The following is a 19,763-nucleotide window of genomic DNA, read 5'->3' on the forward strand; positions in this document are numbered from 1 at the left end:
TATTGAAAAATAGAAGAAAATATATAATTTCTCACTGACCTGGAAAAGATTAAGGGGAGATAAGTCTGGAATCATTGGATTCCATGGAAACTGTAACCAAAAGCACAAAGGCTTAGACCTATTTGACCAATAAGGCAAAGCGAAAATATGAACAATTCTTGACCTTTTGAAGTAAACTCCAGAATTGAAAATTCCCAGGAGCATCATAACGAAAATCCAAAGTTTTCAGGTCAAAGGAAAAGTACTGCAACACCCGAAAAGTAAAAGTTCAAATACACAGAAGCCATTGGCAGGAATAGAAACCATGAAATGCAATATTCTAAAAAATCAATAAGTATAGTTATATATTAATATATTATAATTTTATGTTAATAATTACCCAGAATAAGATAATTTCTATAGTAGAAAAATAAATGGTCTTTTAATGAAGTAGAAGACTTTTAAGTTTGATGGCTGAGTGGATAAAGAGCCATTCCAGGAGTTAGAAAACTGAATTCAAATTTGACCTCAGATATTTACTATGTGACTCTAAGAAAGTCACTTAATTCTTTTTGCCTCCATTTCCTCTTCTGTAAAATGAGATGGAGAAGAAAATAACAAACCACTCCTGTATCTTTGTAAGAAAACCCCAAATGGGTTGGACGTGAATGAACAATAAATACTTTCCTGATAATAAATCAGACACAAATAAAAGTTTTGAATTCCTGTGATGAAGAGAAACTTATAAAAGGCAATGACATTGGGAAGGAAATAAACAATATTGACATTTTTATATTCTGATAGGGTTAGATGATACCCTAATGGTATCACAGTTAAATAAGAATAGTACCGATAGGAATTTTTGTTATCTTTCAAAGGAAAGAATGTTAATACAGATAATTTACTCAGCATTTTTAGGCTTATATTTACTGCAAAGAATTTTGTTTGTTTTACAATTAGTCCAAATATCCAAGCATGATGGCTTGGATTCCAAACTTTCACAGTCTCCCATACCCTTTAATATCTCTTTCCAATATCTCATGTAGTATTTATAGGAATATGGAATAAGGAAAAGTTGTTAAAATAGTTTTTGTTAACTTGCCAGAGTTTAGCCATACCATTTCAATGTAGCTCATCTTAGAGTTTGGCAAACTATGACATGCCATTTAAATCTAGGCTGCTTTCTGTTTCTGTATTGCTTTTGAGCTAAAGATAATTTTTACAGTTTTGAAGGTAAAAATAAATCAAGAGATTGTACTTTGTGATGTAGAAATCATATCAAATTAAAATATCAGCATATATAAGATACAATTTTATTGGAATACAGCCACTGACATTCACATATGTATTTTTCTGTCACTGTCAGAAGGCAGAGTTGAGTATTTGTGCCAGAGACCATGGTTGTGGAATTTTTTGTTTTATATGGCTGCTTACCATGCTACAAACTGCAGTGACAGTAATTATTTGACATGCTAATCATGAATATTGCTGTACCATTCCCCCCCCTTTTTTTTGGTACTAGTGCATACCCATCATGTTAAAAAAAAACAAACTTTTATTATAGTTTTTTTCAGCTCAGATCAAGAAATTGGAATTTTTCTAAAGGAGAGCTGTCCCCAGACAGTATTAGTGAACACTGAATGACTTTGAAAATTAGCTTTTGCTATTTTGCTTTACTCTTGATCTTGATAATGTTTCTTAATGAATTCAGTATAAAATTATAGACAACTGTTTATGTGTGAAGCTTACATTGCAGTAAGGTCAATGTAGTGACAACTAACATCTTAAAATTTTTATTTTTTTATTCAAAGATATTTTATTTTCCTAATTAAATGTAATGATTATTTTCAACATATATTTTCTGAAATGATAAGATCCATATTGCCTTCCTCTTTCTCTTTCCTCCTTTACTCTGATAATGGTAAGCAATTTGGACTGAGCCATATATGTATTATGCAAGACACATTTCCACTCCTACAAAACTAAAATCCCAAAATAAAATGATAAAAAACTGTGAGAGATAGTATGATTTGATCTGCATCTGATTCCAACAGTTCTTTCTCTGAAGATGGATAGCATTCACATCATAAATCATTCAGAACTGAGAGTAGCAAAGTCTTTTATAGCTGACCATTGTACAGCATTGTTGTTACTGAGTACAGTGTTAATCCTGGTTCTGCTTATTTTGCTCTGTATCAGTTCATGTAGATCTTTCCAGCTTCTTCTGAAACAGTCTTGCTTATCACTTCTTGTAGTACGTTAGTATTCTGTCATCAACATATACCATACACCACAATTTGTTCAGTCATTCCCCAGTTGATGCGCATCCCTTCAATTTCCAAATCTTTGCCACCACAAAAAAGGCTGCTCTAAATATCTTTGTACAGGTAGGTCCTTTTCCCTTTTTTATAATCTCTTTGGGATACAGACCCAGGAGTGGTATTTTAAGATTGAAGAATATGCTCAATTTTATGGCTTTTTGGACACAGTTTCAAATTGTCTTTCAGAATAGGACAACTAACATTTGAATCACAAGTAATTTCAAGTGACTTTATATATTTGTGTTCAAAAATTAGAACAAGAAACAAGATCTTTAGCCCTACTCCGATTTACAGCAAATATCTTTTCCAAATTCAAACTGGTTTTAGAAGCATTTTTCAGATCTTGATGCAAGTGCAAAAGTAACTCCTATATTTCCAAATCCATTTAACTGAAGTTGAGGAGCTTTCATATAACCTTTAACTTGAGGTGATTAATCTGCAATATAATGATAAACAATATAATGATAAAAGATAAACATCAAGAGAAGAATTTGATAAAATTCTATAAATGTCTTCCAAGCAGTGACTTTGCTCAACTAAAATCTTTGTGGATTGTTTTCAATACTTGGTAGTATGTGTAAGAAAATAATTTTTGAAATAAAATTAATATTTTAATTAGTAATAATTAATAAAAGTAACTAAATATAATTAACAAATATTTGCAATTATTTTTGATGATAGAGACCATTAATTATGAACCCTAATTAAACAAAACATTGTTTCCTCCAAAAGACTTCCATTCTTCTAGTTAGGGACCTATAGTGCCAAAAATATATATATCATACACTTATTATCATTTTGCATTTCACCAGTAAAGAAAATTGTGGAAATTTGTTCTCTCTCTTGCTATATAAATATTTAATATTGTAAGGTAAGGGGGGACAATTTTAAAGGGTTGGACTTGATTATTTAAGAGTTTGGTTGCCAGGAATTTAATTCAATCCAAAGAGATTTTATTTACAATTTATTTACAAAATGTAGAAAGAGTGAAGCAAGAAATCAGAGAGAGGATAAGGTAATATATCTAGACTAAACACTAAGTAATTTACTCCCAACCCCTGACTCAAAACTAGAACCGGGAGAATTTAATCCTCAACTGGATAGACCTCAGCCCTTGTAGCACAAGACCTGGGGAAGCCTCTTCAGAAAAATCCAGCAGTTAAAGGACAGCTTTCACTCACCACATGTCAGTCCACTCCGCAGATTCTTCTGCTCCTCCTCACCAACCTCAACTCAAAAGCATGAAGAATTCCTCCCGTCTCCACTTCCAAAAATGAAGAACTGTCCTCTCACAAGAGGTTCCTCTCTAAGTGTCTCCAAGTCAAACTCACAGAAGAACTGAGTCTCTTTCTTTTAAAGATCTTTTTTCTTGTGTCACTTCTGCTAATTCCACGTCTACCAATTAAACTCTCCAGGTTCTAGCTGATGCTCTGTTCTAGGACTGACCAGAAGGTAGGTAGTCGATTCTGATTCATTACCTACTATTTCACATGTGGGTCACAGACCTCCCACTAAATGATTAAGTGGGATGTTTACACCTTTGGTGATTAGATCTAACATGGGCAGATTTTCCCATTTAACTTTAAGTATTGTGTTTGTACTTTTTGTGATTGAATCTAAAAATAGGCAGGTCTCCATACTTAGCTTTTAAGTAGGGTATTTACACTTATGCAGATTAAAATCTAAAAATAGACATGAGTTACAATTTGAATCTTCACAATCAGGCATGAGCTAAGTACATTCATTGTTATAATTAGGGGAGAGTTAAATTTAATCTTCACAATATCCTTATTTTTTTCTGTTGGTCAATATCCTAAAATATTTACTCTCTAGCCCTTTGCAGAGAGAGTTTCCAGACCTCACTGAATAGGAGGAAAAGAGAGTACCACTCTTTTAATAGAAGTGTCTTCACCTTCCCTTACCTAGGTCTTAGAGCAAATAATTTCTTAGTGTAATGATGTTATTTTGGACAAGAGTCCAATTCACCTAGTGAAAGGCCTTTCCTTTCCCTTTTTTGTAGAATTAAATTACTTTTCTAAGATAATTTTATGGATAACTGAAAAAAGCTTTAGAGGAAAATATTACTTCTTAATATTTTAAATTTTATTTCACAAAATGTCTAATATTTCCACATAGGTTTTGATCACATTAAAAGAAAAAAAGAAAGGGAGGGGAAAAGGAATACACTAGAGAAAAAAGGGGAAGATGGGGGAAACTTATTTCATGTAATTAGGTTGCACAAACAGAACATTATACAAATGAGGAAGATAGGATTGGGGAAGCTGGCAGCTTAAGTAAATAGTAAATGAACATTTATTAGCTGGCAATTATATGTTGGGCACTGTGCTAAACTATGGGAATATAAGCATGGGTTTGTATTAGAGGGTTGGTTTGGGTATAATGGAGAAAGAGTTGATGATAAATGCCCAGAAGGTAGAAGGAGGGTGAGATGGATACCCCCCTTCAGTCTTCTTCAAATATGTCTCCCCACTGACCTTGCCTTTACTCCCCTCTAATAACTGATTTTAATAAGTGAACCTCTTCCCTTGGGGAAAGAAAAATCAGCTCTCTTCCTCTTCCACAATGACAAAGATGTCAAGTTAGGATAATTGACAACTTTATTCTAACAAATTTTAGTTAGGGATAAGGTAAGAAAAATGTCTGCAAGTTAGGGTCTATAGGAAAGAGGGTAAAGGAAATCTCTGGCTATCTAATATCTCTTTCCCTCCCTCCAAAGTTGAGACTCAGGCTTTTCAGCCTGGTCTCTGAGTAGTTCAAGTTTGTGACCTCTGGTCTCTATCACAGTACAGCCAATGTCCAGACCCAGGGTATCACAGGAACTGTGTGAAATCTTGCTATGCTGTTCTTTTTTTTCCTCAGATTTCTGCCACACTTCTTGGTATTTTTGGGGGGATATGGTGGTAAAATTCAATGAGGGGTTTTGAATAGCTCAGGAGACAATCTGATCAGACCTTTGCTGTCTCAAGATAGACAGAGAGATCAATTGCCTCTCTTTGGAATCTCTTCCCTCAAGATTCCAAGCCTTCTCAATCATCCCCCACTGTGGATGGAAACCAGGCTCTGTCATTAAAAGTCTCTGGATTATTCCTCTATCACAGGGGTGGAGGGGGGAAATAATCCTTGCTCTCAAAGAACTACAAACAGGGGAAGACATAACACAAATGGGAAGTTGGAAAGATGAGTGGAGAGAGAAGAAGGTATTTGAACAAGAGCATGGTAAGTCAGGGAAATCCTAAACTAGTGCAGCCAGGTAAGAAAAGAGGAGATGCCCAAATGATACCTTAAATAGAAGTTTGGATATATAATAATTAGAAATTAATAATATTCCTTCCTACCCAGAGATATATATTTTAATAAGTTTATTAGGAAGGGTAGACAATCATCACTAAGTAACCTGACCGCTTGATAGCTGTCTAGCCTGTATCTTACTCATTCTCCCTCACCTCCTGGTCTCTCTCTTCTCAAGTTTCTCTCCTCGTCTTTTACTCGGTCTCTCCTGATTCTGCCCCAAACCTTAACTTTTATTGATGTACAGAACATACACTGACACAATCCTGGCACAACTGTGATATGTCAGGAATGTTTGATAGTCAGGTAAAGTTACTCAGGAAGGGGAGGGGATGAGCTTCCTTGACACAATCTCCCCTGTGATCCTTTGGGAGACCCGTCTCCCCAATGGATCATTTAAATATAACTACCTTATAACTCTAAATACCTTCTAGCTAAAAGTACATACAATATTACATTTTTCTAAGAGGGAGTTTTAATAGTTAGAAATGGTAGTAAAATACAAAAATTGATTGATAGAAGCATTGACAAAACGCCAACTAGGGGGAAGTCCCCTTTGGCATAAGAGTTTACATTCAGAATAAGTATGTTCAATCCCCTTCAGTTCAGTTCATTATATCCCAAAGTTCATTCTGCATCCTTTGATGCAGTGTGTAGCTTCTTCAGGCATCTTTACAGCACCTTCTCCAAAAGGATCCACTTTCTTGATTTTGGATGTTGGCAAGTTTCTTTTCCTGAAATTTCTCCAAAAAATTTTAAACTTTAATTTTTAGGATAATTACACAATCCCCCCCTGAGGAGGGTGTTGGCCAACATCAGAATTACGCTAGGATATACGACTGAATCATGAGGTATACGAAACACCTGTCAAAAGAAAAACAAAACAAAAATAAACCATCCTCCAAAAAATCCCAAATAAAAGAGTAAAAACTAATGAAATTCTGTATAAAATATAAGAAATACAGAAATGATAAAAAACAAAATAAAAATCTTAAATTATAAAATTCTGAGTAAAAAATAATAAACTAACAGGTTCTTGAATCACAGCAAGGACCAATTAAAGTGACTTATATCTCACAAGCCCATAGGACAGGTAGGACTACAGAAAATTTCCAAACTATAAGAGAGAAAGGACTAAGTTTCAGCAGCAAATGGGAAATTCATTCCCTGGCTTGATTGTACCTTCACTGTCAGAGATAGGGGGAGCCAGGATGATAGCCAAACTGAGGTACTTAACTCAAGGTATGGTTCAAGGAAGTCCTGCATCTTAACATATGTCAAGAGCTGAAACCTTGATTCTCACACTAGATTCAAGTCCTTTTGTATTGGCATAGAAGTTCAACAATCCTCCCTGGATCGGAATTTGGTCTTTTTTGACCTTGTGCTACTTGACTCTGTATAGTGGTTCTTTTGTCCCCTTCTTTTGGAATCAGACAGAATCATTAAACAGAGTCCAATAACATTTATCAATAAATAGCAGGTGTCCATAGTCGAAAGCCTTTGGGTATGCATATTACTAGGGCTAATAGATATTGTAAACTTATTCTGTAAACTTTATCCTTCAAGTAAAAAAGAAAAACATTAATACTGATCTCATGTACTTCAACTATCACCAATGTTAGGAAAAAAGAAAGAAAAAAAATCAAATATCCTATTGCAAACATAAAGAGAAAAAAATGATGAAAAAAATCATAATTTCACAGTTCACATTCCATGTGACAATGTGTTAGCCAAGCAGAGGCACAACACAAAAGGTGCTCACTCAAAAATGAAATGTATATCACTCTTAACTTAGCCAGGATCCACAGTGTGAGTGTACATAATTTTTTCACCAGGTAAAAACCTTTTAAAAATAGTAGTACAACAACTAATACAGATTCTAAAAAGTACCAAAATCCCCCAAATTATAAGAGCCCATTTAAGGATAACTACAAACAAACCCATTACTTGCAGCCATGACAGGTTCCACCAGCTATCATTAGGATTCACGTGATTCTCTATAGCTACTTGCTGTGTGTCATTAAAAAGTTTCTGGAGCTCATGGATATTTGTCACAAGGTCTCCAGACCTATTTACATAAGAACAACAAGACTGATTAATAAATGCACAAGTACCTCCTGATGTGGCAGTGATCATATTGAGGGCTAGTCGATTTTGTAAGACTGTTTTTTCTAAGAAGTCAATCTCCTCCTGCAGATAAGAGGTGGCTTTAGTGGTTTGAGAGATGGCTTGAGCTGTGTCTTGAGCCAATCTTTCAACCTCAGCTGAGATATTCCTAACAGAGTCTATCACTGCCATCATTCCAAAATTTGGCAAGAGAGCCCAGAAAAACCTGCCCTGCTGATGAAGACTACTGAATTTGGTCTTGACCTTTTGGGTCTAGAATGCCACCCTGCACCTAGATCTTTGGCTATTAATTTGTCTATCCAGCCAGTATTGTGATCATGCACAGATATAAGTGGAATAACATAGGCCAAACCACAAGTACCATACCATCCTGGTGGCAGTGTAGAGTAAGTTGAGGAGTTACAAACTGTCCAGGGGTGACCAAACCCCACGGGAAATCCTCCCTCCTCTGGGATGAGATTGTTATAGCTGTTAAAGGTATGTACTTAAATGTCCCATCCATTTAATTTTTCAGTTGCACTCTAGCACAGATAAAAGTGGAGGTAGGGAATGCAATAGTGTGCTTTCACTGTGCTTTGTCTCCCATGTACTTACTACTACTCAATGGACCTTTACCTCTTCTTACACACAAGTCAAAGGTGGGTGTATGATCAGTCATAGGCAGTGATATGCCTAGATATCTGAAAATTACTTCTGAAAACCCACTAAAATCAACTGAGATTTTCATCTCATCAAATTTTTCAAAAGTCACTGACACAGGTTGTAACCATTTCAATGGGGTCCACTCAGCATCATTAATGTGACAATTAACAAAAGCAAAAGGAGCCAAAAGGCCATTCAGGCAACATGTTATCTCCTTGTGTTGCAAACTGTGGTAATGTCTCATTACTGTGGACTGGAATTGTTGCCCATGACAAAACAGAGCTCTGATGGATCTGGTGACACACCGAGCACCAGTGAAGACCAATGGCATGTCCCTGGAAAAGAGTTTTTCCAACTTGTCTGTGGACTTTTATAATGGTATTATCACCAGTCCAGTCATAGGGGGAGGGTACAAATAAAAACAGTATAACAGGACATATAGCTAATAGCCAAAATGCAGTAATTGAGGGTGACATAGTAACATGGAATATGATAGATTAGGTTGATATGCGAATACAAAACCAAAACCAAATCTTAAAACAGTTAGGAAATACAACAAATGTGACAAGATACAATCAGTCAACATCAACAGAAGGTACCTGTTTTACATGGGAGCAATGTATGCAGGAGTCCTTTTCTCCAATTTTAATAGCTGTAGGAGTGGATAACAGTACTTGGAATGGACCTTCCCAGGCAGACTGAGTTGCTCCAGCACACTGGAAGTTCTTTACATACACTTTGTCTCCTGGGTGTAGGTCATGGAACGAGAAGTCTAGATGTCCTGCTTGTACTGCAGCTCCAGGTTCATGGAGTTCTCGCAATCTGACCTGCAAATCTTGTCTATAAGAAACACTAGAAGTGTCCCTGCCTAGTAACGATGTGTATGCAGAAGGAAAAGGGTTAGCCTGCATTGGGGGATGTCCAAAAAGCATCTCAAATGGTGAGATATGTAAATCTCCTAGGCCTGCTTCTAAGATAAAATAAGGCCAGAGGGAGAATTTCAGGCCATTTTAAATGAGTCTCAGTGCACAATTTTCCAGTCATGGTCTTAAGTTCTCTATTCATTCTCTCAACTTGGCCTGAGCTCTGGGGGTGATATGGCACATGGAATTGGGGAGTGATCCCCAGATAAGAATAAATCTGGGACAAAACAGAATCAGTAAAATGGGTTCCCCTGTCTGAATCAATTTGTATTTGCAGGCCAAAGTGAGGGATAATTCCTCTTAAAAGCACTTTATCAACAAAAGCTGCTGTGGCTTGGGCAGTAGGAAAAGCCTCTGGCCATCTGGTCAGTTGGTCCACTATGACCAGGCAAACTTTGCAATGTCAAACTTTAGGAATGGTGATAAAGTCAATTTGTAAATGCTCAAAAGGTATGTCAGCCAAAGGACACCCACCAAAAGCCTTGCTTTGAAAAGCATGTTGGTTATATGCCTGGCAAGTGGAACAGGCTGCACATACTTTAGAGGCTACAGTAGTTATACCAGGGGCTATCCATACCTTCTTAACAGAGTCCACAATACCCTGAGTGCCAAAGTGACCATTTTTATGCACTGATTGGCATATTTGGTGATAAAAGCTTCTAGGGAGCAGGGGTTTTCCTTCAGAGGACACCCATACTCCATTTATCTGTTTTGCCTTAAACTGTTGCTTCCATTTTTCCACTTCCTTTTCAGTGTAAGAAAGTGACAAATCTACTTCATTTATTGTTGTTGTTAATGTCAAAATTAATTCAGGTCCTTTTATAGCTGCTAACTTTGCAGCAACATCTGCCCGGTCATTTCCCTTAGAGACAGGATCAGTTCCACCTGTATGGGCAGAGCAATGTACAGCAAGGGCTTCAGGTAACTGGAGAGCAGAAAGAAGTTCAGTAATAATTTCTGCATTTGCTATGGTTTTTCCAGCTGAGGTTAAAAATCCTCTCTGAAGCCATAACATACTGACTGCATGACAAATTCCAAAGGTATATCTCAAATCAGTATAAATTGTGGCCTTCTTATCCGTAGCAATCATAAGGCATGTTTCAGGGCTATCAGTTCTGCACCTTGAGCACTTAAATTTGAGGTCAGTGAAGCTGACCACACAGTGGAAAATTCTTGGACTACAGCAGCTCCAGTCTAATGTATACCATCCTTCATAAAAGAGTCAGTAAATAAGACTAGATCTGGATTGTCTAAAGGAGTGTCCAGGAGATCCTCTTGAGGCTTTTCAGCCATGGACACTAGAGTTTCACAGCTATGTAAAGGTTCTCCTGAGACTGGAAAATCAGGAAGCAAGGTGGCATGGTTAAGAGTTGTATAACATTTCAAAATTATATTTTCATTGTTTAATAAGGTTATTCTTGTGATTCTTTGATCAGAAAATGCCTGTGTCCTATGTCTGAGTAATAATGCCTCTACTTCATGTGGGCACATAATTTTTAATGGACATCCCACTACCAAGTCAGTCGCCTTAGTTGTTTATAAAGCTGTGGCAGCAATGCCTCTAAGGTATGGTGGTGCTCCTGAAGCTACTGGGTCCATCTAGGCAGAATAGTAAGCAACCAGATGTTGAGCCAGTCCTAGACTTTGGGTTAAAACACCCGAAGCTACCCCTTTTGTTCATGCACATATAAAGTGAATGGTTTATCATAATGTGGGATTCCTAGAGCAGGGGCAGATAAGATAGCTTGTTTCAAATCTGACAGAGCTGACAAGTGTTCAGGTTCCAATCTAAGAAGTTCAGTGACTGAGTCTTTTGTTAGCACTATTTTGTGATTTCCCATAACAAGGGATCCATTGTCTACAAAATCCTGTTTTCCCTAAGATTGCTCTCAACTGTTTCTTAGTAGTTGGAGCTCTTAATTTCTTAATATCTTCAATACACTTAGGAGAAATAGAACGGGTACCAGCAGTTAAAGCAAATGCTAAATATTCCACTTTGGGGAGACACCATTGAACCTTTGCCTTTGAGACTTTGTGGCCTCTCTTGTATAGTTCTAACTGAAGATGTTTGCTATCCTATGTTGGCATGCTGCTGCATTTGGTGAAGCCAAGTGTAAATCATCTACATATTTAATCAAGTGACTATGTTTAAATTGAATATTATCTGTATTCTGTCCCAAAATTTGGGCAAAGAGGGTTGGACTTTCCACGTACCCTTGGGACAAATGACACCATGTCCACTGGGAGCCTTTCCAGGTAAAGCAAAGATATGCCTGGAGTCCTCATGGATTAGTATCAAGAACAACTTTGAGCACAAATCCACTACAGTGGAAATTATTATTATTATTGTGTTTGGGTTTGCAACCACAGGATGTTGGTTTATGGCATGATTATTCACAACCCTCAAATCTTGTACAAATCTATATACACATTTCCCATCAGGGCCTAGTTTTGGCTTTTTTACAGGGAGAATAGATGTATTATAATAGGATTTGCATCAGATTATTATTCCTTGCTTTATTGATGATTCTATCACTGGGGAGATACCTTCAATTGCCTCTTTTGAGAGAGGATACTGAGGAATGGAAGGATGTGGGGAACATTTTGTCTTAATCTGAATGGGATCAGCTGATTTCAGTAGACCAACATCGGAAGAAGATCAGGTATATCAGCTGGGATTCCGAAGGTGGGGGTTTCTCCAACATCTTGACAGTCTGAAAGAAGTACAGAAAACAATTTTAAACATTCCTCAGGCAATTCTAGCTTCCTAGAGCCATCTGGAGAGCATATTATTGTGGCTCTAAGTTTGCATAAAAGATCTCTCCCTAGCAAATTTGTAGGTGAATTTGGCATTAAAAGGAAAGAATGTTCCACTGAGAGGGGTCCTACAGACACCATAAGAGAGTAAAACATTTCAACCTTTAGAGGTGCTCCTGACACACCTATTACATTGAAAGAGGCAATAGGATCCATGTAGAATCAGGTTTACTTATTAAAACTGACCTAGAAGCTCCTGTGTCTAACAGGCAATCATAATATATGTTCCCAACTTTTAGGGTCATGTGAGGTTCTTTACTTTGGGGAGGGGAATGGACTAGGATAACATACATTAACACATCAGTGTATGTGAAGTCAAAGGTTTCAGCTTTTGACTCTAGAACATCCCTTCTTCCCACACACCATCAGAAAGATTCTTGGTTATTTCTCTGAGTTCCCATACACTGAGTACAGGAGTTGAGTTGCTCTATTAGAATTGCTATTTCTCCTATTATTGACCTTATTCCTGAAGCTTCTATTTCTATTTCTTTTCATCTGATTTCTTTTCCTACAGTCCATAAATACATGATCCACCTTTCCACAAAAATAACATGTTAGTGGTTGTTTTGTGGATTCTTGTAAGGGAGCTATGACCTCTCCTTCCTTTGCCTTTAAAATTGTGTCAGTTAATTCCTTTATTTCCTTCCTCAATGTCTCTACTAAAGTCAAATTTTGGCCAGGTAAAAGATATGTCCATCCATGCCTTACAAAGCTTTCTAGCTTCTTTTTTTGTCATCCAATTCTCCTTAGCCAAATTTGGATCATTCCAGCAATTTAGAAGTCTATACAGGGCTGAATCAGGAGGAATGTTTCCTGATTTCCTTTGATGTGTTGCGCTATTTCCCTGTATGTCCTTTTTAAGCTGGTTTGAATATTGCTAAATTAGCAGCTTAAACAATGAAAAGTCCCTAAAACATAAACAAAAATGGAGACAAACAAAAAAGTTCTTCAATGTTATTGTGGAAGGCAATAAGAGAAAGTTTAAAACAAAAGGTTAATGTATGGAAACAGTAATTATAGCACAGCAATATTAATAATGAATGTGTATTTAGTGTAATAATTGCTACTATTAATAATTAATAACAATATGCATTTATTATAATTATCAATGATGTTATTAATAAGCTGCACTTATAATTATCGATGATGTTGCTCTGCGCTCTGTGTTTCTCCTCTATCTGCTTCCCCACTGCTTGTGTTGGATGCTCTGAGCTTGGCACAGCTTTTCCCACAAGGTACTCCCTCCAGACCAGCGCCTTTCCCTGCCCAGAGGTTCCAGCTGCCGCTGGAGGCTTAGTGCTCTAGGTTGGGGAAGGGTCCCAGGACCTTCCTTCTTCCTTCCTCTTAAACCCGAGAGTTCTCAAATTCTGGCTTTGGGGGGGCATACCTTTTAAGTTGAGTCCAACAGGAGGGTTCCTGGGCTCTGTCTTGTTGTTAGGTTTGATTTTCAGTCCCCTAGGAGCATTTAGTTTGCAATTGGTGAGGAAGAGTTTTCAGAGGTTTGAATGTTTGCTGCCTCTACGCCACCATCTTCAGAACTGGTAAGCCTAAATGACTTTAGATTATAAGTTCTTTTATAGAAGGAATTTATTTCATTTCCAAACTATAAAATTCCATGGGTCCTAGAAAAATGCCATAAATCTTTACTGTTGTGACACATAATATCCCCAGAGTAAATACTTGTTGCTTCATCCAGCAGGAAAACTATGAGATAGTTTGTCTTACAGATTTGAAAATTTGTTTTTATTTTCTTTATCTTTATTTTTGTTTTCTTCTCTAGGGTGTACACCTAGAAAATGTGGCAGAGGCATAACAGACATAGTAATCACCAGAGAAGAAGCTGAACAACTCCGTCGGTAATTATGTTTGTACATTTGTACAAGTTCTCCCTGGTCCTGGGACAGAAAAGTCATGGGTTCAGTTGTTATATTTTGGACATAAAAACTACTTCTGATTTATACTAAACTTATGGTCCCACCCCTAACTTTCCATCAGTTTCTATAAATCCTTTTTTTATTTTTAAGTCAACAAGCTTCTTTGTAGTTTTTTCTCAGTCAAGGCAAACTTTAAGAACATTGTTCCAGTTTAACATTATTATTATCAGAGTGAATGGGTTTAAAAATATTTTAATTTTTAAAAATTTAATTTTTTTTCAGTTGACACCCTTCACTTCCTTCAGTGAAAAAGAAAGAAAAACAAAACCTTTGTAAAAGATAGCATATCTTTCTTTATTATGCATAGTGAACAAAATAAATTTCCACATTAGCCTTGTTCAAAAAATATATTTCTCCTTTCATCTCTTTTTTGTCAGAAAGTAGGTAGCTGATATTGTTTCCATCTGTGACAATATATCAAGACTAATATGCCACCAGGCTCCATTCAGTATTGTTGGAGATTCAAGTAACTTTTCTTTCTGAGGTTTATATATATTCTATAAGAGGTAACTGAATAATATTCTTAGTTTCTTCTTTCTTACATTGGGTATAGAATACAGGTCATCAGCCAAGCTCTTTCCATTGTTAACCTCAAGCTAGCAACTGATATCAATGTATGGGAAATATTAATCTTGAAAAATTGAACCTGATATCTCCTTGTTGATTTTTTTCAAATCTATCATTAAAATCATTTGTCTTTCTGCTAAATATTTTGTTAGAACAAACAGTCTCTCACTTGTATGTGTTCCTTATTTAAGGGCAACCACCTAGAAATCACATATGACCATGGGAATCATCCTCTACCCATTTCTTTCTCTAAAATGAATGCTTAGAATATTTTCTTTCATTAACTGCTATGTGGTGCTATCCCTTCACTCTTTGTAGGTACTACAAAGATAGCTCTGTTTATTACTTTCTGAAAATTGGTCTAAAGAAAAATTTTTGGTATTGGGGAGGAAGAAAATTGGGGAGAAGGGGAGGATTCAGTAATTCCATAAGTTTTCTCTTTTCTTTTTTTCTTTCCTGCCCTGTCCCTTCAACTCCATTTTCTCTGTATCAACAGCCCCCAAACTAATCTCTTATTTCCTATGCAAGGGCAACCTAGCTAAACCCAGGCAGCTGATTAGTGTTGTCTGATGGCCTAGGATACCACTGCTCACTTCCCACCTTCTCAATATCATGTTCTTCTACTTAGGGGTAAAAATTATGGTTGGACTGAATATTTGAGAGTTGGTCACCTATGATTTAATTACTAAATCCCAATGAATTACTCAAGTCAGAATGGCTTTTATGGAAGTTTATTTACAAATAGAGAGAAGAAATTAAGGAAATAAGAGAGAGAAAGAAAGAGAGAGAGATAGCTGCCCCGGCCTGGTCTAAACCAGGAAGGAATTCAGAGGCCCTAGCAAGGAGGGGTGGGGGGGTAGAGGATTAAATTTAACGTGGCTTCAGCCACCAAGGCCTCCTCCAACATGAGGGGACTCTCCAGAGGCTAGTGCCTCCAGTAAAGCCAAGGAAAGGGATTCAGCCTTTTCACTCACCACATGACCATCAAAAGGGAAGCCGTCTCAGATCTCTAACCTGAGCTCCTCCATGGTCAAGTTCCAAGGCGAAGACTCTCTCACAGGAAGTGACCACAGGCAGTTCTTTGCATCACTTCCTGTGCCGTACGTGTACCAATGGTGGCTTAAACTTGGCTTTGGCCTGCCCAGGGGAAAGTCAATTTTTTTCTGATTTGTCTCTTGCTAGCACACGTGGGTCATAGGCCTTCCCCCCCCACTTAATTTTTAAGTGGGGGTGTATACATTCCGGGTGACTAAAATTCTAAAGAATAAGTAGGGTGGAGTTCATCTCAATTTCACAATCCCCCCTGATGATGACTGGGAGACTAGTCTCCCCAATTGATCACTTAACATAATGATCTTGTACCTCTAAAATCTTCTAACTACAGGTGCATACAAAATTTCCCCTTCTACGAGGAAACTATAATAGTTAGAGATAAGAGGGAAATAGAAGAGAGAGAAAGCAAAACCAATGTTTTGCTGGTGCATTGACAAAAACCATAAGAGTATACATTCAGAATAAATGTTCAATCCCCTACAGTTCAATCAACCGCACCCCAAAGTTCATTCTGGATCTTTTTGATGCAGTGTAGGTTTTGCAGGCATCTTTCTGCAACAGTTTATTTTCTGGATTTTAAGAGTTAGCAAGCTTCTTTACTTGAAAATTTTTTCTCGAACAAAATTTTACATCTTGGTTTTTGTGAAAATACAATCCCCCCTGAAGAGGGTATTGAGAAACACCCAGTTCAGCTTAGGATGCATTGTTGAGTTATGAGGTGTATGAGTAAATTATTAAAAGAAAAAAATCAAAAACATAAAAGAAAAACAAATGGAAGAAAAAACAAATTTTTTTCTGAGAAAGAAAAAATTAAAAAAGAATAAAAATATCAAAAATCTATATGTACTTAAAATTTTGAGTAAATAAGAATAAATTCATAATAGGCCCTTGTATTTTGGGTTCAACTTAATAAATTTCTAATAGGCTCTTGTATTAGGGTCCAATTAAAGTAATTTCTATCCCACAAGTCTGTAGGACAAAATGCAGTAATATTTCACTTACCCATTTGCACCCAAGACTACTAGATTTTTGTGTGATAGGGAAGTGTCATTCCCTGGTCTTATTTTACCTTCACTCTCAGGGATAGGGGGAGCCAGAATGATAGCCAAACTTCAGTACTTGTCTGTGAGTATTTCACAAAGAGTGTGTTACAAGGTGTCCTAAGTCTTAACATATGTCAAGCACCACAACCTTGTGTCTCACACTAGGTACAAGTCCTTTCGTATTGGCTTAGAAGTTCATCAATCCTACCTGGATTGGTTTGGTCCTTTTTGACCTTGTGATCCTTGGCACTGTGCAGATTCTCATAAACCCCATTGGGATTGGTTGGTCTCCTTGACCTTGTGCTTCTTGGCACTGTATAATGGCTCTTTTGTTCCCTTCTCCTGGAATAAGACACAATCTTTAATCACAATCCCATAACATTTATCAATAAATGGCAGGTTTCCATAGTCTAAATCTTTTGAGTATGCATTAATAATATAGCAAATATATATTTTAACTTATATTACTACAGAATAAAAATTAATATTGATTGTGTGTACTTTAAGTACAAGAAATGAGAAAAGGGGGGAAAATAAAATATTCTAATTAAAATAAAAGAAAGGCAATAATAAAATAAAAATTCAGGAATTCAACGTGCTCCCCAAAACAGCGTCCACTTGTCTATGGACTATTATCTCCAATGCATGTGATAGGATATAGTCAATAAGTTTCATTAGAAGATGCTCTCTTTACATGTGAGCAATGAATCCAAGAATCCCTTTCTCCAATTTTTATAGATGTTGGAGTGGTTAACAATATTTGAAATGGCCCTTCCCTGGAAGGCTGAGTTGCTCCAGTGCACTGGAAGTTCTTTATATACACCTTGTCTTCTGGGTTCAGAAGGTCATGAAGTGAAAAGTCTAGTTGTTCTGCTTGTACTGAAGCTCTGAATTCATAGAGTTCATGCAGTTTGTGCTGTAATTCCTATGTATAGGAAGCAATAGAAGTATCTCCCCCTAATAATGATGTATGTGGAGGAGAAAAAGGCTTAGCCTGTATACGGGGATGTCCAAAATGTATCTCAAATGGTGATATGTGTAGATCTCCCCTGGACCTACTTCTAAGATAAAATAGGGCCAGAGGGAGAATTTCAGGCCATTTTAAATGTATCTCAGTGCATAATTTGCCAATCATAGCTTTAAGTTCTCTGTTCATTCTTTAAACTTGGCTTGAGCTCTGGGGATGATATGTGTAAGGGGGAAAAGGAGTTATTTTTAAAACGTTTGGACTGGATTATTGAAGGAGTATGGTTGCCAGGAATTTAACTTATTCCAAAGATTTTTATTTACAATTCATTTACAAAATGTATAAAGAGCGAAATAAAATCAGAGAGAGGATAAGGTAAGTCTCTCCTGAGGTTAGTTTTTTCGGAAAATATCCAGGAAAGGAGTCATCTCTTTCACTCACCATGTGTCAGTTCAAAGGAAGAGATTTTAGAACAGCCTCATCAGGAAACAGGGTCTCATGTCCAGTCAGCACATTCATCACCAGCCTCCACTTCAAAGAATGAAGAACTGCCAGTCAAACTCCATTCAGGAAGCTGTAACTCCCTTTTAAAGACACTTTCTCTTGTGTCACTTCCTGTGCCTTCCTTTAATTCTACATCTACCAATCACAGTTGAAGTCCTGCTTTAGGATTGCCCAGGAAGCAGTCAGTCGATTCTGATTCGTCGCCCACTATCACTCACGTGGGTCACAGACCTCCCACTTAATTGGTGATTAGATATAAAAATGGGTAGATCTTCATACTCAATTTTTTTTAATGATGAATCTTTTATTTTTTTATTTTTTATTTTTATTTGGTCATTTCCAAACATTATTCATTGGAAACAAAGATAATTTTCTTTTCTTCCCTCCCCACCTTCCCACCACCTCTCCCATAGCCCATGCGCAATTCCACTGGGTATCACATGTGTTCTTGTTTTGAAACCATTTCGATGTTGTTGGTATTTGCATTAGAGTGTTCATTCAGAGTCTCTCCTCAGTTATAACCCCTCCACCCCTGTAGTCAAGCAGTTACTTTTCATCGGTGTTCTTACTCCCACAGTTTATCTTCTGCTTGTGGATAGTGTTTTTTAGATCCCTGCATATTGTTCAGGGACATTGCATTGCCACTAATGGAGAAGTCCAATACCTTCGATTGTACCACAATGTATCAGTCTCTGTGTACAATGTTTTCCTGGTTCTGCTCCTTTTGCTCTGCATCACTTCCTGGAGGTTGTTCCAGTCTCCATGGAATTCTTCCACTTTATTATTCCTTTGAGCACAATAGTATTCCATCACCAACATATACCACAATTTGTTCAGCCATTCCCCAATTGAAGGGCATCCCCTCGTTTTCCAGTTTTTGGCCACCACAAAGAGTGCAGCTATGAATATATTCTTGTGCAAGTCTTTTTCCTTATTATCTCTTTGGGGTACAAGCTCAGTAGTGCTATGGCTGGATCAAAGGGCCAAATTGCCCCCCAGAATGGTTGGATTAATTCACAACTCCACCAGCAATGAATTAGTGTCCCTACTTTGCCACATCCCCTCCAGCATTCATTACTTTCCATAGCTGTTATGTTAGCCAATCTGCTAGGTGTGAGGTGATACCTCAGAGTTGTTTTGATTTGCATCTCTCTGATTATAAGAGATTTAGAGCACTTTTTCATGTGCTTATTAATAGTTTTGATTTCTTTGGCTGAGAACTGCATGTTCATGTCCCTTGCCCATTTATCAATTGGAGAATGGCTTGATTTTTTGTACAATTGATTTAGCTCTTTGTAAATTTGAGTAATTAAACCTTTGTTGGAGGGTTTTATGAAGATTGTTTCCCAATTTGTTGCTACCCTTCTGATTTTAGTTACATTGGTTTTGTTTGTACAAAAACTTTTTAATTTGATGTAGTCAAAATTATTTATTTTATATTTTGTGACTCTTTCTAAGTCTTGCTTGGTTTTAAAGTCTTTCCCTTCCCAAAGATCTGACATGTATACTATTCTGTGTTTACCCAATTTACTTATGGTTTCCTTCTTTATGTTTAAGTCATTCACCCATTTTGAATT

At 36.9% G+C, this 19,763-nt stretch overlaps 1 protein-coding gene across 4 annotated transcripts in view; it reads left to right on the top strand.

The window, feature by feature from the left end:
* Positions 1-19,763, top strand: part of OGFOD3 (2-oxoglutarate and iron dependent oxygenase domain containing 3) — a 128,184-nt gene that overhangs the window by 36,280 nt on the left and 72,141 nt on the right. For all 4 annotated transcript variants that reach the window (XM_001374404.4, XM_007483430.3, XM_056817494.1 and 1 more), the window contains exon 3: positions 13,899-13,974. In XM_001374404.4, the coding sequence (XP_001374441.1) occupies positions 13,899-13,974 (76 nt within the window). The remainder of the gene's footprint in view (positions 1-13,898; positions 13,975-19,763) is intronic.

Source organism: Monodelphis domestica, chromosome 2 (assembly GCF_027887165.1).
Source record: "Monodelphis domestica isolate mMonDom1 chromosome 2, mMonDom1.pri, whole genome shotgun sequence".
NCBI lineage: Eukaryota > Metazoa > Chordata > Mammalia > Didelphimorphia > Didelphidae > Monodelphis > Monodelphis domestica.